This window comes from Mirounga angustirostris, unplaced genomic scaffold (genome assembly GCF_029215605.1).
Source record: "Mirounga angustirostris isolate CCGP_5_RB_7025 unplaced genomic scaffold, mMirAng1.0.hap1 SCAF_12, whole genome shotgun sequence".
Lineage (NCBI taxonomy): Eukaryota > Metazoa > Chordata > Mammalia > Carnivora > Phocidae > Mirounga > Mirounga angustirostris.
Window position 1 is genome coordinate 85,666,459 of NW_026991720.1, and position 15,248 is coordinate 85,681,706.

General features: G+C 40.3%; 1 protein-coding gene across 1 annotated transcript in view; it reads right to left on the reverse strand.

Moving 5' to 3' along the window:
* RELN (reelin) overlaps positions 1–15,248 on the reverse strand; it is a 530,360-nt gene that overhangs the window by 109,442 nt on the left and 405,670 nt on the right. Inside the window, exons 23-27 of the mRNA XM_045864852.3 lie at positions 14,710–14,847; positions 13,084–13,270; positions 6,557–6,762; positions 1,193–1,364; positions 450–650 (exon numbers count right to left, since the gene is read on the reverse strand). Of these exons, the coding sequence (XP_045720808.1) occupies positions 450–650; positions 1,193–1,364; positions 6,557–6,762; positions 13,084–13,270; positions 14,710–14,847 (904 nt within the window). The remainder of the gene's footprint in view (positions 1–449; positions 651–1,192; positions 1,365–6,556; positions 6,763–13,083; positions 13,271–14,709; positions 14,848–15,248) is intronic.

Consider the following 15,248-nt stretch of genomic DNA (forward strand, 5'->3'; position numbering starts at 1 on the left):
AATACTTGCTATACACATTGACATGTTATCACAGTGCTGAAAAACAGCAAGCTTGTAAGAGAACAGTGATAATTAAGGTACAACTTTACTAAATCAAAGGAAGGGCAACTGTTTGAAAGTACTATAGTAAAACCACAAAGTAACTCGTAAGTCCAAAAAGCACTCATAAACTGAAAAAGAGAGTTTCTCTCTTAACATTCAGAAGCACGGGATTCATTAAGTCACAATCAGACTGAAAATCTAAAAGTCAGTTTTCAAACTGACCAGCTTTTGTCCTTGTGGGCAGAGCTAACTGGACAGCTGTGCCATTCTAAGATCATCGAACCTCTTTCAGGTGAGACCCTTCCTTAAGAGAGTTTGAAAAATTTGTGTCCTTTCGATTTCACTTATGGGTCTGGAAGATGTTCTATTCTTTGACCTGCCCTGGGAGGAGATCTGTGCATAAATACCTTGAACTGTAGCACATATCCAGGTTTCAAAGTCAAATCTCGAGTTACTGCAAATCGATCCCCGTCTGATTTTCCAAATACCATGGCCGATGGTGTGGCAGAGCAGAAAGTTTCATTTTTAACCATCCCTTCATTAGCCAACATCAACCACACACTCATTTGATTCATCGGGTAATCAAAAGCCGGCTTCTCATAAAAGTTCTAAGAGAAACAATGCAGATAACACAGAAAGGCAATTGGATAGCTTTGAAAACAAGAAAGGAATTTTCAGTTCATGATATGCAGGGCTATGTGCCATTTGTATTTCTAGGAAAATACAGCAGAATCTCTAAATTATTATTTTTTTTTACTGCCACAAACTTTTTTTTCCTGATGATTTAACAACAGAAAATATTTTGCCACTATGTATCTAATTTTATAAATACAGTAATAATCGTACTTGATGCCTTGGCCAGACTTCCTAGTCTTTTTATATCTATCTATCTATCTATCTATCTATCTATCTATCTATCTATCTATCTATCATCTATCTATCTAAATAATCTGTGAACTGGTAGCATAGAGAGATAACAGAACAATTAAGTGCAAATCAGAAAAGTAAGTACAAACACTGAAAACTTATATTACTTATAAAACTTACATTCAAGGGTCAAGCACTAAATTTTGGGGGGAAGTGAGAAGTTCTTTAATCCCATCTACTCTTACAATCTTGTGTTCCTGGAGCTCAGACATAAGAAAGATACCTGAGGTAAAGTTGGGTTCACAATCGGGATGACCTGCTTTTGCTTCTCTGACAGGATGATGATGTCATCGATGGCCCACTGGTCATAGCCCTCACCTGAGAACACAGGCTGCCACCAGCGAAACCTGGTGCAAGGGGTCTTAGCAGCAGCTGGGAGCTCCAGGTAGACGAATCTGCATAAAAGCAAATCATTTATGGCTGGAAAGGAAAAGCTGTGTTCTTAGCAGCTGTTAAAATAACAAAAATAGCAACAAGAGAAAGTTCAGTTTTGTTTGGTCTCCTGATATTTTTTAAAAGTTTCTAAGTTTATTTTTTCTTAAGCTTTTATTTACTTGAGAGAGAGAGACAGAGAGCGCACGAGCAGGGGTGGGGAGAGAGAGAAGCAGACTCCCAGCTGAGAGAGAAGCAGACTCCCAGCTGAGCAGGGAGCTCGACGCGGGGCTCGATCCCAGGACCCTAAGATCATGACCTGAGCCAAAGGCAGACGCTTAAGCATCTGAGCCACCCAGGTGCCCCCCAAAGTTTCCAAGTTTAGAGAGATCAAGAGGTTTAAGATCTTAAGTGCCTTTAGTCCTGGTCATGTTTATTTCATTTGGAACTGTACTTTTTGGAGGCAGATATTTCTACTAAGTTTGATTTACTGAACAGTCGTTTGATTACCATGACAATGGTATCATATTTTTAAGAAAAACTTCGAAAAAACTGTTCCTTTGTATGTTATTACATTAAAATAGCATTAATTTTTTTTCCAAAGCAGTTCTTATTGTGCGTTAATAGGAATTAAAAATGAAACAGAAGATCACCCATAATCTTCTGCATGGGGTTAACCTCTGTTAACACCTTGATGTATATCATAAAAGCATGTAATCTTTTACATAGGTGAGATGTATGTAAAATACAGTTTTTATTTCAGTTTAAAATTTCATATTATATAATAAGTACATTCTCATGTCAGTATAATTCTTTCTTTTTAAGATTTTATTTACTTATTTGTCAGAAAGAGAGAGAAAGAGAGAGAGAGAGAGTACAAGCAGGGGGAGCAGTAGAGGGAGAGGGAGAGGGAGAAGCAGACTCTCCGCTGAGCAGGGAGCCCAATGTGGGACTCGATCCCAGGATTCTGGGATCATGGCCTGAGCCAAAGGCAGATGCTTAACTGAGCCACCCAGGCATCCCTAATTATTTCTTAAGATCATTTTACTGTCTATATATTTTCACGACACATACTATTGTTTTACTTTTTCCTGTTATAAATAATCCTGTAATGAAAATCTTTATGCATAAAGCTTTACCTACACCTCAGTTTCTTTTTTTTTTTTTTAAGATTTTGTTTATTTATTTGACAGAGAGAGACACAGCAAGAGAGGGAACACAAGCAGGGGGAGTGGGAGAGGGAGAAGCGGGCTTCCTGCTGAGCAGGAAGCCCGATGCGGGGCTTGATCCCAGGACCCTGGGATCATGACCTGAGCCGAAGGCAGATGCTTAGCGACAAAGCCACCCAGTTGCCCCTCTCAGTTTCTTTCTTTCTTTCTTTTTTTGTGTACTACATAATATAATTTATTTATATATTTATGTATTTATTAACATATAATGTATTATTTGTTTCAGGGGTACAGGTCTGTGATTCATCAGTCTTACACAATTCACAGTACTCATCATAGCACATACCCTCCCCAATGTCCATCACCCAGCCACCCCATCCCTCCCACCCCCCACCACTCCAGCAACCCTCAGTTTGTTTCCTCAGATTAAGAGTCTCTTATGGTTTGTCTCCCTTTCTGGTTTCGTCTTGTTTCATTTTTCCTTCCCTTCCCCTATGATCCTCTGTCTTGTTTCTCAAATTCCACATATCAGTGAGATCTTATGATAATTATCTCTCTCTGATTGACTTATTTCATTTAGCATAATACCCTCTAGTTCTATCCACGTTGTTGCAAATGGCAAGATTTCGGGGTTTTTTTTTTGGACGGCTGCATAATATTCCATTGTGTGTGTGTGTACATACACAGACACACACCACATCTTCTCTATCCATTCATCTGTCAATGGACATCTTGGCTCTGTCCATAAGTTGGCTATTGTGGACATTGCTGCTACAAACATTGGGGTGCATGTGCCCCTTCGGATCACTACATTTGTATCTTTGGGGTAAATACCCAGTAGTGCAATTGCTGGGTTGTAGGGTAGCTCTATTTTCAACTTTTTGAGGAACCTCCATACTGTTTTCCAGAGTGGCTACATCAGCTTGCATTCCCACCAACAGTGGAGGAGGGTTCCCCTTTCTCCGCATCCTCACCAACACCTGTCGTTTCCTGACTTGTTAATTTTAGCCATTCTGACTGGTGTGAGGTGGTCTCTCATGGAGGTTTTGATTTGGATTTCCCTGATGCCGGCGATGTTGAGCTCTTTTTCATGTGTCTGTTGGCCATTTGGATGTCTTCTTTGCAGAAATGTCTGTTCATGTCTTCTGCCCATTTCTTGATTGGATTCTTTGTTCTTTGGGTGTTGAGTTTGGTAAGTTCTTTATAGATTTTGGATACTAGCCCTTTATCTGATACTCAGTTTATTTCTTTAGGGAAGATTCCTAGCAATGGAATTATCAGGCTGAATGAACTAGTCATGTTTAAGGCTCTTGCTTTTTCCAAATTTCCTCCTGGAACAGTCCTACGGTTTGCAGAAAGACACAAGAGCACCTGTCTTGCTGCTCCCGTGTGGAGACAGCACTGGTGTTATTATTAAAAAATGACCACCAGACTGTTGAAAAATGGTATCTTTTTATTGCAACAGAGGTTGGCTATTATTCATATTTTATTAAACCTCTAGACTTAATTAAACCTCTTTTGTAACATCGACTCACTTCTTTTACCCATTTTTTTTAAGCTCTTCACAGGAACATCAGCCCTCTGTTTCTCATATTGGTGGAAAATATTTTCTCAGTTTTTTTTTCTTTCGCTGTTTTCTGTTTTCTTTGACAGAGATGTGTTACATGTGTATGTAGTTTTATGTCTGCAAGTAGTATATTTCTATGTGAGTAGCCCTTTTCTCTGTTAATTCTTCCATTGAATTTGTGTTTAGGAAGTTTAAATCTCTTTCTAAGATCAGATACTCACTTAAATGTTTAAATCTTTAACCAGTCTTTAATAGTTTTTGATGGGGTCAGGTAATGATCTAAATAGATAATTTTCCCCAAGAGCCTACCCATTTTTTCTAACACCACTTGATTGAATAACCATTTTTCATTGATAGTTCACCTTGTTTTAATATACATATTTTTACATATATGTGAGTCAATTTCTAGGTGATCCATTTGCCTTCACTGTTTGTTCTATCCATGCACCATTTAAATTATTTAAAGGTTATACAGTGTATGTTTTAAAATCATGTAGGGCATTCCTCTATTTTTTTCCCAAAAGTTTAAGCTTTTTTGCCAGTTTATATTTCTAGGTATAAAGTTCCCCAAAACATATCACTAAGATTTTCATTGGAATTGCATGAGATATAAATTAAGAGATTATCTTCATATCACAATATTTAGTCTTCCTACCCAGAGATGTTGTATTATTTTCCATTTACTTGGTTTCTTTTATATCTCTGCGGGAAGTTTTGAAGTTTCGTAGTTCTTCTTTACAGAGATGCTCAGTATTATTGGTTAAAGTTATTCCTTATATTTACGTATTGGCCACCATGAATGGGGTCTTTTTCTGATATCTCCCAACTCAAAATTTCCCCACCATTTTAGTACCATAGAACTCTTTGAGAATGTGGTGAAATATTCTGGCCCTAAAGAAAAACTCCCATAAATAAAAGCTGAATATTTCTGAAATTTGAAAAAGCTATTGAATTTCTGTTTGTCTATACAGTAATCTAGTCACTTTACTGAATGTTGAATAATTTCCAGATTGCCAATGATAATGTTCGGAAAAAATAATTTGAATTATTTTAAATTGCTGTTTAAACTCATTTGGCACCATTATCAATTCCCTTTGTCCTGTACTGGGGGAAATGTCACCACGTTCGGTCTCCCACACACTTGCTGACATTCTCCCTGGAGGTTGTGTCTCTCGTTTTCCCCAGTTACTCCCCTCTGGTTTCTGCCTCTCTCTGTGTCCCTTAGAAGAAAAGCTTTTGGTTGGTCTGTCTGCATGTTTACTTATGTTATATTATGGAAAGTTATGTCACCTTTAAATGACTCAATGTTTTAAAACAACAAACTTAGGAACCTTCAAGCTACAAAATAGCTGTATGTTTACAGTATGCTCAAATACATTTAATTTGTGAGAATTGGACCTATAGAGTCTTCAATAATATTTTTCTCCAATAAAACGAGGTTCAATTGTAAAATGCAAAACAAGATGTTAAAACTTGACACGGTTGATGGTCAACATATAAAGAAAGATTCTGTCTTTATGTTAAAGTGCAAATCCTGAGATTATAAAATGGAATACTCTAAAAGTGATATCCTTGAATAAATTTTAATGACATATAAAATATAAAGTATAAATGTAGAATTTCAAAATGCTACATAATTGTAAAATAACTAAATACATTGATTGCCTGGTATAGGTATTAGTATTAAGCATGAGTCATTTTCCCAAACTCCTTACCTGTCATGGTTTTTATTTATTACGTGTATTCTTCATCCATGAAAATAAAGACAGGGATGGGCCAGTAAAAAATTTTAGAAAAACCTGAGCCCCACAGATACTTTGTCTAGGGTTAGCTCTGCTATATGAAAACTTTTAATAAAATCCATCTTGCTGTTAAATCTAACCAATGAACATATTTATATGTTAATATATAAATGTGTGTTTATACTCTCTCCATATAAAAATAATTCTATTTTATACAAATTTATATAAATTTATATTTTCATATATTATATAAATTTATATTTTATACATGTTTAATACTAATTTTATTATATATAAATAACTTTATACATATATATATAAAATATATGGTGTGTGTGTATTTAAAGAACGTGCAAATGGGAAAAGTGAGTTTTCTGTAGGAAAACTGGTCAATTGTCTTACTTTTCCTCTAGTCACAATTTTTCTTAAGCTTTTTAAAATTCAGCCATGAAAACAAGTACTCTTTGTCCAGAAACAAATGAAACGAAATTTTTATATGCTGAGCTATCATTTAACTCAGATACTTACGAGTTTGTCTACTTATTACTTTTATTTTTTACTTTATTTTTTAATTTTCATTTTTTAATTATGTTCAGTTAGCCAACATATATAGTACATCATTAGTTTTTGATGTAGTGTCTACTTTTGTAAGAGTTAGTGATATTTTGGAAACAGTGCACAAAAATGTACTCTTTACCACTCCTGGAAACCAGTGGGAGGCCATCCGGGGCGGTTACCTGGGTTTGCTGAAGTCTGAGAAGTACATCTCTGCCAGCAGGTGCCACTGGATGCCCCCGTTGTTGCTGTACTGAAGGAGGACGCCCTCCTCTCTGCTGTCCGGCTTGTTGCACGCAGCGCTCTCTCCACCAATCTGGATGTAGAACTGGACAAAGTCCACCCAAGAAGTATCCAGATCCCAGCTCACCAGCTGTCTTTTCCCAGCCTTTCCAAAAGACGGAAGAATCATAGATTCAATCATCTGGGAGCTCACTGGCACTTTGCTGTTTCAGTTTCAAGATCATACAAACATCCTAGCACCACAGGGAGATGATTTTGTCCCCATTTAACGTTGAGAGGCGCAAGTCATGCCATTTAATTCTTTGCTCAGGTTACGGTAACTATTCCTGACTACGTTTGATTAGTCTCTGCATCATTGACTCCCAGACTTGGTTATGAGACCCCTGGGAACTGCTAATCCTAGAAAGAGTATTCAAAAGTCTTTAAAAATAAGGCAAAATTAATTTTAATTAAAACACTTCCTCTATTTGCTTTGTAAATCTCCTCCAGGCAGAGTTATGGAGAAAGACCATGTACTTTGAAATCAGTTAGAGTTGGGTTGGAATTTTAGCCCATTATTCATGCTGTTCACTAGCTGTGTGACCTTTCTGAGCTTTTATTTTCCTCAAAGGTACAATATGGGTAATAATACCTTCCTTACAGGGTGCTGTGACAATTAGATGAAATACACGTTGCATGTAATTTGCTGAGCATATGGCATGCCTTACTGAGGAAACATCCTCTCCAGAGATATGGCCTGACCCCCCTCCTCCTTGGGAATTAGAGTGAAACTGGCAAAATAGAAACTTCCTGACAAAAAGAAAGAGTACTCAAGTCTCTGAGGCTCCTAGTCTCTCTGTCTCGGTCTCCTTCTTGGAAACACAGAGGTTGGGAGGGATCATTTCGGTAAGTTTTTGTGACTGTGAAATGGTCTTTGTGTTTTAAAAATGTGAAAAATTTCCTCAAATCCAGCAACTTGCTTCCTTTGCTCTGTGTGTCCCCTTCATGTCACAGTCCTGTTGTGAAGTACTAGGTTCAAATTAACAAGGTTTGTTATCAGTCCTGTTGTAAGTAAATGGGTTCATGCTAATGGGACGGAAAAAAGGTTTGCTCATGAGATTCTTCCACCCAAACAGATACTGCCAAAGCTAATCCACAGACTGCACCGAACTGGTCTTGGAGAGCTCCCAAGGAGTTCAATTAAAAGTCAGGAAGAAAAATTGAGATAGGATACATAGTATAGAGAAAAACACCCCTCACACTTATAATTTAAACCCTCCTCTAATCCACTAAGTTAATTAAGAAAGGGTTTCAGTTATTAGAAGTCACAGGGGAAATACTTGGGGATAATTAAAACAGTACACTGTTACTGATAAATCTAAAGCCAATTAAGAGATTCCAAAATAAACAAGGGTACCAGCGAAATGAGAACTGAAGTTAATCCTGAAATAGGAACTTATTCTTTGGAACTCTCAATTTGAAGTAAGTATTTGAGAAAAGCTTAGAGGTAATATGCATTTTCAACGTGTTATATGCACTTTTAACTTTTCTTTTTGTTGACTTGAACCTCAGAGGTTATTATAATCTGGCCTAGAATTTTCATGCCGCAGGATCATTACAGGAAGAATGATTTTCAAAAGAAAACCTACAGAACCTTGCTAGTTAATTCCAATCCAGCAAACTTCTATGAAAAATTTGGCACGTGGAAATGAGCCAGAAGGATCAAGATGTAGGGTGAGGAGAATTATAAAAATCCAATTATCACAATTAGCTGGTTGGAATGATTAGTCTATTGTGAAAATCACAGAGCGGTGTTGTTTTTCCAGGAGACTATGGTGTTGGTCGACAAAGGTTTTAAAGGTGTTTTGTGGGATTTTTGTAAGTGGTGGAAAATATCATACAAATGCTTAGTTTGGCACTGAAGATGGTTTTTTTTCCCAGAGAATAGCACAAATCATTTTCTTTTGTTCAGTGACCTGAAATGCTGAACACTGTTTTAAAGGGAGATAAAAAAGAAAAAGGAAATGGCTCATGGCAAACTTTTTGTCAGAATTTAGAATTTGATGTAACACATGCTTTGCAGTTTCTCTATTCTACTATGATCAATGTATGTGTGTATGTCTAGACATATTTACATGTGTAATGTGTACACGTGTGTGTGTTGGAGTCATAGGTTACAGATCTCCTCACTCTTGGAATGTGAAAAATACTCTCCTATTTCCCCCCCACATTCTAGGTCAAAATGGCTCACTGCTCTAAGGGTTTCGATGAAATAAAACACATTTAAAAGTAATGCTTTCAGAATCTAGAGCCTTTATAACACAACCTCTAAAACATTTCATAAAACTTTACCCTTATGCCTATTAAAATCTTCTTTAATCAAAATGCTACTAGAAAAATAATCCTACTATATTTATTTGAAAATAACCATTTATTTAGAACCTCTTGTCTTCCAATTTTCTTCATTTGTTCATTCATTCCTTTCTTCAGTTATAATTATTGGGTGCCAATCACACCAGGCACAATACCACAAACTTGAAAGGAGAGCTCACAAGTATGTGTAGTGACAATATGACAATTAGGGCCGCAGACCAAATTCTACTCCTTGTCGAGTCCCATTTGGTCATACGATCATCTATCAATTCTCCAATCTAGTCCATCTCAAAGGTACTTACTGATTTATAAATGCCTACCACAGGGCATGCTTTTCTGAGCTGAACATCTTATCTAGAGTTCAGCTCAGTCAGTAGGACTCAGCATCTTGCTGGGTCCTATGAGAATAAAAATAAAAATATGATCTATGTATGTACAGAACACCAATGAGGGAGGAATTCAAAGAATGGAGAGATCAGTGTAGTTTGCCATAGTCCCACAAAGCTCCACAGAGCAGCAGGATTTGAGCCAGATGCTACAAAGTTTATAGGGATAACAGAGATGGTGGAAGGCATCATGGTAGGCAGTGGAGATTAAGCAAAGACAGGGAAATTGGCAAAACCTGGGATGTGGAGGAGAGATTTCTGTTTGGAGCAGAGGTCTGACATTTCAAAAAAGAAAGTAAGTTGTACAATTAGGGCAGCAGTATTGGAGAGCATCCTGAATTCTGTGATAGAAGAGGGACAGGATAGAAGCACATTTTAGGTTTAAGGTGGTTTGCAAAAGGTGGTGGATGTGCAGAGCTGTTCTTTTGGGTCACTGTCCCTGCTGGTGGGGGCTGCCAAACCCTGTATCCCACCTCTCTGGCTATGCCACTCAGAGTACGCCATTCCCCAGGAAACTGACTGGCCAATCCGAAACCTTCCCCAGATTTTTCTACGGGGCTGCTCAGAAAGCTCTGTGGCCCCAGTACCATTCTCATAAATGAGAGCTGACCTGAAAACAGAGAGAGTTCTGTGGGCATTTGAGTTTCTGGTTCCAGATATCTCTGAAGCCAGTTTTACCTTGTGTCTTGATTACATGAACCAAATTTCCTCCCTTTTTGCTTAAGCTAGTTTCTCTCACTTAGAATTCAAAACAGATCTGCCTGATACAAGAGAAAAAAAAGAAAAAAAAATGCTCTTCAGATATTTGGACAAAAATTTAGGAAGAAAGTTGGATTGGGAGGGGAAGAGAATGATTTTACTTTTGAAATGCTGATTTATTTTATTTTTTTTTTTAAAGATTTTATTTATTTGACAGAGAGAGACACAGCGAGAGAGGGAACATAAGCAAGAGGAGTGGGGGAGGGAGAAGCAGATCCCCGCTGAGCAGGGAGCCCGATGTGAGGCTCAAGCCCAGGACCCTGGGATCATGACGTCAGCCGAAGGCAGACACTTAACTACTGAGACACCCAGGCGCCCCAATGCTGATTTTTTCTAAAGATTTTATTTATTTATTTATTTATTTATTTATTTATTTATTTATTTATTTAAGGGGTAGAGAGAGAGCACGCGAGCACAAGTGGGGGGAGGGGCAGGAGGAGAGGAAGAAGCAGACTGCCTACTGAGGTGAACTCAGGGCTCCATCCCAGGACCCTGAGATCATGACCTGAGCTGAAGACAGACACTTAACCGACTGAGCCTCCCAGGCATCCCTGAAATACTGATTTTAAGTTAGTGGCAGGGTACACATATGGAAATATCTAGTGATACCAATTTTAAATATATTCTCATAAAATGTAATTGTGATAGCTAACACTTATTGAACGATTTCTATGTGCCCAACACTATTCTTTATTCTTTACCTTCATTAACCCAGTGATACTCTCCAAGTCCCACTTTACAATAGAGAAAACTGAGGTACAGAAAGATGTTATAAGGCTGCAAGATGAATCAGCTAATGAGTTTTGGAGCTTAGGTACCGATCCAGGTAGCTTTAGTATAGAGATCATCTTGAATTACAGTTATATACATATTGATATGTAACCTTTCTATGTTTGAAATATTTGTGTGTATGCATACGTGTTTACTGGGGTGTTTGGTACATATTAGTTAAGGATTCATAATCTTATTTAAAATTGATGCTTATGGGAGACATAATCTTCCCATTTCTGAACAATTACATGGTGTGTCCAGATCTGTGCAATACATATTCGTCACTTGTGGAAGATTATCTCTAACAATAATGACCAGTGGATGTTCAATGTCAATGGATAGGAAATATCATCAAATGGAATTCATCCCTGATTTTCTATCATTCTCTATCTTGTTTGCTTGCTGATGATTCTTTGTTCTGCACCTGCATCAAAATAAAACCTGTACCTATTTTTGCATTTGCATAAATTAAGCTATTTTGGATTTCTGCCCAGATTCCACAACATATGAGCCCTACAGTATATCACCCACACCTGTGTATCTGTTAGGTGATGTAGACTGGGACATTTCCAGTTGTCCTAGAATTGGTGGCTATAGTACCTGCTGGGAAGTGGTTTTAAGCACCTGACATTCTAAAGAGCGCTGCTAATAAGTAGGGTTAGACACATAGCTCAGGTTGGAGAACTAGGCCTGCTCCCACTCTAGTCCTTTTGAGGACTAAATAAAGAGATGAATTAGAGGAGAGAGAAAGAAAATAATGTGTTGTCTAGATGGTAGCGAGGGAGGAGAGGAGGGTAGCTCGCCCCTCCCCATCGCTAACCAAGCAACAGGGGTTGGGCGTGTTCCAAGAGACTCGGTCTTAGAGATTCTGGGTGGCACCTTAGTCCCTCGGGGGTGTCTACTGACCTGTCTGTCCCACCTGGTGCTGCCCCTAGTAAAGGTGAACACTGCAAGAAAAACTTCTACACTGTCTCTGTACGGACTTCATGTCTGTGTGCTCCCAAATCCACATGTTGAAAGCCTAACCCCTAAAGGGAGGGTACTAGGGGGTGGGGCCTTTATCAGGTTATTAGGTTATGAGGGTGGAGCCCTCATGATGGTATTAGCGCCCTCATAAGAAGAGACACAAGACAGCCTGCTTTTTCTCTCTGTGTTCTCTCCACCATGTGAGGACACAATGAAAAGACAGCCAACTATAAACCAGGAAGCAGGCCCTCACCAAACACTGAATCTGCTGGTGCCATGATCCTGGACTTCACACCTTTCAGAACTGTGAGGAAAAAAACCCATTTTCCATTTAAGCCACCCAACCTATGGTATTTTTGTTATAGTAGCCTGAGTTGACTCAGACAGTCCTGTATCATCAGACACCACCAGCAGGCTACAAACTGAGCTGAAATAGGATGCGAGATGTCTGCTCAACATGGACAGTCAGTCCCAGGGAACAGCTCTGCACATCCCCAAACCCCAGCGTCACCCCTCCTTCTTCCAATCATATTCTTGAGATTAATGGATTGACAAATTTAACACTTACAGAAGCGCTTTCTATGTGTTCGGCACTGTTCTACGTGACCTACAAGTACCGACTCATCTACTCTGCATCATGATCCTGATGAGATAGAATACTCTTATTTCCACTGTACAGATGAGGAAGCCAAGCCATACCGAGGTTAAGGGTTTTGCTCAAAGTCACACAGCTAGGGAGTGGTGGAATCGGACTGCAGCAGGCAGCTGTTGTTCTTAACCTTGAGGCTTCGCCTTCACCACCCCTGCTCACTCTTTGACCCCAGGCTGCACGCTCATGCACCCTCCAATGCCAGGGCGAGAAGACATGGAGTCCCTGCCCCATCAAAGATCCTCAAGGCATAAGCCTGGCTGGTATGGCAGGAGAGGAAAGCCACAAGATTTAAATCAGGGACAAGAAGGAAGGGCAGGAATTCTCAACGGCCCTACCCTGGATTTGTAGTAACCCCAAACCATCATCAAACTACTAGAGTTTCCCAAATGTAGTTCAGGGATAGGAATTTGACAAAGGAATTTAAAAGCAAGCAGTGTGGGGAAACATAAAACTGTCCCACGTTTGTACCTTGAGTTCAGACTGCTCCGTAAATCGCTCACTTACAGAAATAGCCATTGCGGGGATCACGTATTCCCATAGCTTAGTCAGACCTTCGTCATCACTCACCCCTAGCTCTTACCTTGCTGAAATACAGAGATGATCCAGATGAGATGACCCCACACCCTTGTTCTGGCTTTACAATTTCTCCCCCAATGACTTCTTGCCAGTCAGACTCCCAACCATTCTGGTTCTCAAAATCCGACATGATCGTAGAAGGAAGGGCAGCTTCCGGGCGGCATTCGGTGCCTTGGTATCCCTGGTCACACCTGGGAGAGAGGAAGGGCCACGTAAAGTCACAGCCTCTTTTCTGGGAGTGCCACGGCCACGCACCTGCATTTCCCACGTCTCCCTTTTGCTCAGACCTTAGCATTCACACGAGATTTTTCTCCACAATGTCAATCTGTGTATGTGGTCGTAACAAGCTTCAGTTTTTGACATTGAAAGGAAAAAAGGACAGAATCTTTTCTTAAAAGAAATGGTGCCGTAACAGCAGAACCGAGGCATCAAGCAGTAATGAGGGAGGAGATGGGTACATGCGTGCACGTGCGCGTGTGCGCGCACGTGTCTGTGCGTGCGCGCGTCTGTGAGTGTGTGCGCGCGCACGTCTGTGCGTGCGTGTCTGTGAGCGTGTGCGCGCGCGCGCGTGCGTATCGGCGACGGGGCGGGGGTGGCGTGGGAGGAGAAGCGTGGGATCTTCCTGTAGATCTTGAGAGTCACACGGAAAGGTTTGCTCCTCCGACGTGTAGCTCTGGCCATGTTTTATGGCTCCTCTTTCTGATTAAATTCCGTCTCTTTTAGAGTCTTTAAGTATTCAGGTGTGTTCCTTTCCCATCCTCATTAGCGATAATCACCGTCTCCCCCTGCCTACAGCCTTGAGCTTCGGTCACGCGGCGCAGGAGAGCGCGCAGCAGCTGTCTGACTTGTGTTTTAAGACTGTCAGGGGAACGGAAGGGAAACAAACAACAGCGAGGCTCTTTTAACCCCAAAGGGGACTTTGGGGTTAATTAATAAACTCTGAAACTTAAACCCAGGAGGCCTCGTCTAGAGGTGAGATTTTGAAGTTTAGGATGTACAGATTCAGACTTCACTTAAAATGTAACAGCAGGGCGCCTGGGTGGCTCAGTTGGTTGGGCGACTGCCTTCGGCTCAGGTCATGATCCTGGAGTCCCTGGATCGAGTCCCGCATCGGGCTCCCTGCTCGGCGGGGAGTCTGCTTCTCCCTCTGACCCTCCCCCCTCTCATGTGCTCTCTCTCTCTCTCTCTCATTCTCTCTGTCAAATAATAAATAAAATCTTTATTAAAAAATAATAATAAATAAAGTTTCACTGTGCGCTTGGGTGGCTCAGTCGGTTAAGCAACTGCCTTCGGCTCAGGTCATGATCCTGGAGTCCCGGGATCGAGTCCCGCATCGGGCTCCCTGCTCGGCGGGGAGTCTGCTTCTCCCTCTGACCCTCCCCCCTCTCATGTGCTCTCTCTCTCTCTCTCATTCTCTCTGTCTCAAATAAATAAATAAAATCTTAAAAAAAAAAAAATGTAACAGCATCTTTTACACCTAAAATAAGAGCAGGAAGGAGGGCCGTTTTCCTTTTGGCTCCTTCATTATTCATCAGTCTGTCCGTACCGCTCTGATGACAACGGCCGTGCTCTCCCTCTGAACGCAAACCCCGAGAAGCAGGCAACCGATCACACGTGGCGGTGTGTGTACCTGCACACGCCGTGGTCACATGAGCCGTGCCCACTGCACATGTTTGGGCATTGCTGGCCAATGTAAATGCTGTCCAAAGCCCACTCGTCTGGGGCTGTGTAATAGCTCTGACTCCAGCGGAAGCGGGTGGCACTGGACCTAGAAACAAGGGACCGGAGCGAAAACAGTATTTTAGCGGACACACGGTAGAACGAAGAATGTCAGAGTTCAGACTCTTTCAGATGACTAACTTTCTGGAACTTGCATTTAGCTGCCAGTCATTTTTCTTTGGCAGTTGAAAGTCTGTCTACTCAATTATTAGCGATCATGACGAAAAGTTAAAAAGGAATCTGGATATATACCTCCATCTTAATTTAATTTGCGACGTTTTGAAGAAAAACAAAATACCAGATTTTTTTGTTGTTATGCAGAGATTTGATGCTAGGAAAAGCAAGCAAGAAAGAAGGAATATTTAAAAAAAAAAAAAAGGTATATACAAAAGAGCCTCTCTTCCACAGGGGAAAATGTGAGGTGTTTCAATCATGGTAATGAAATTTCTT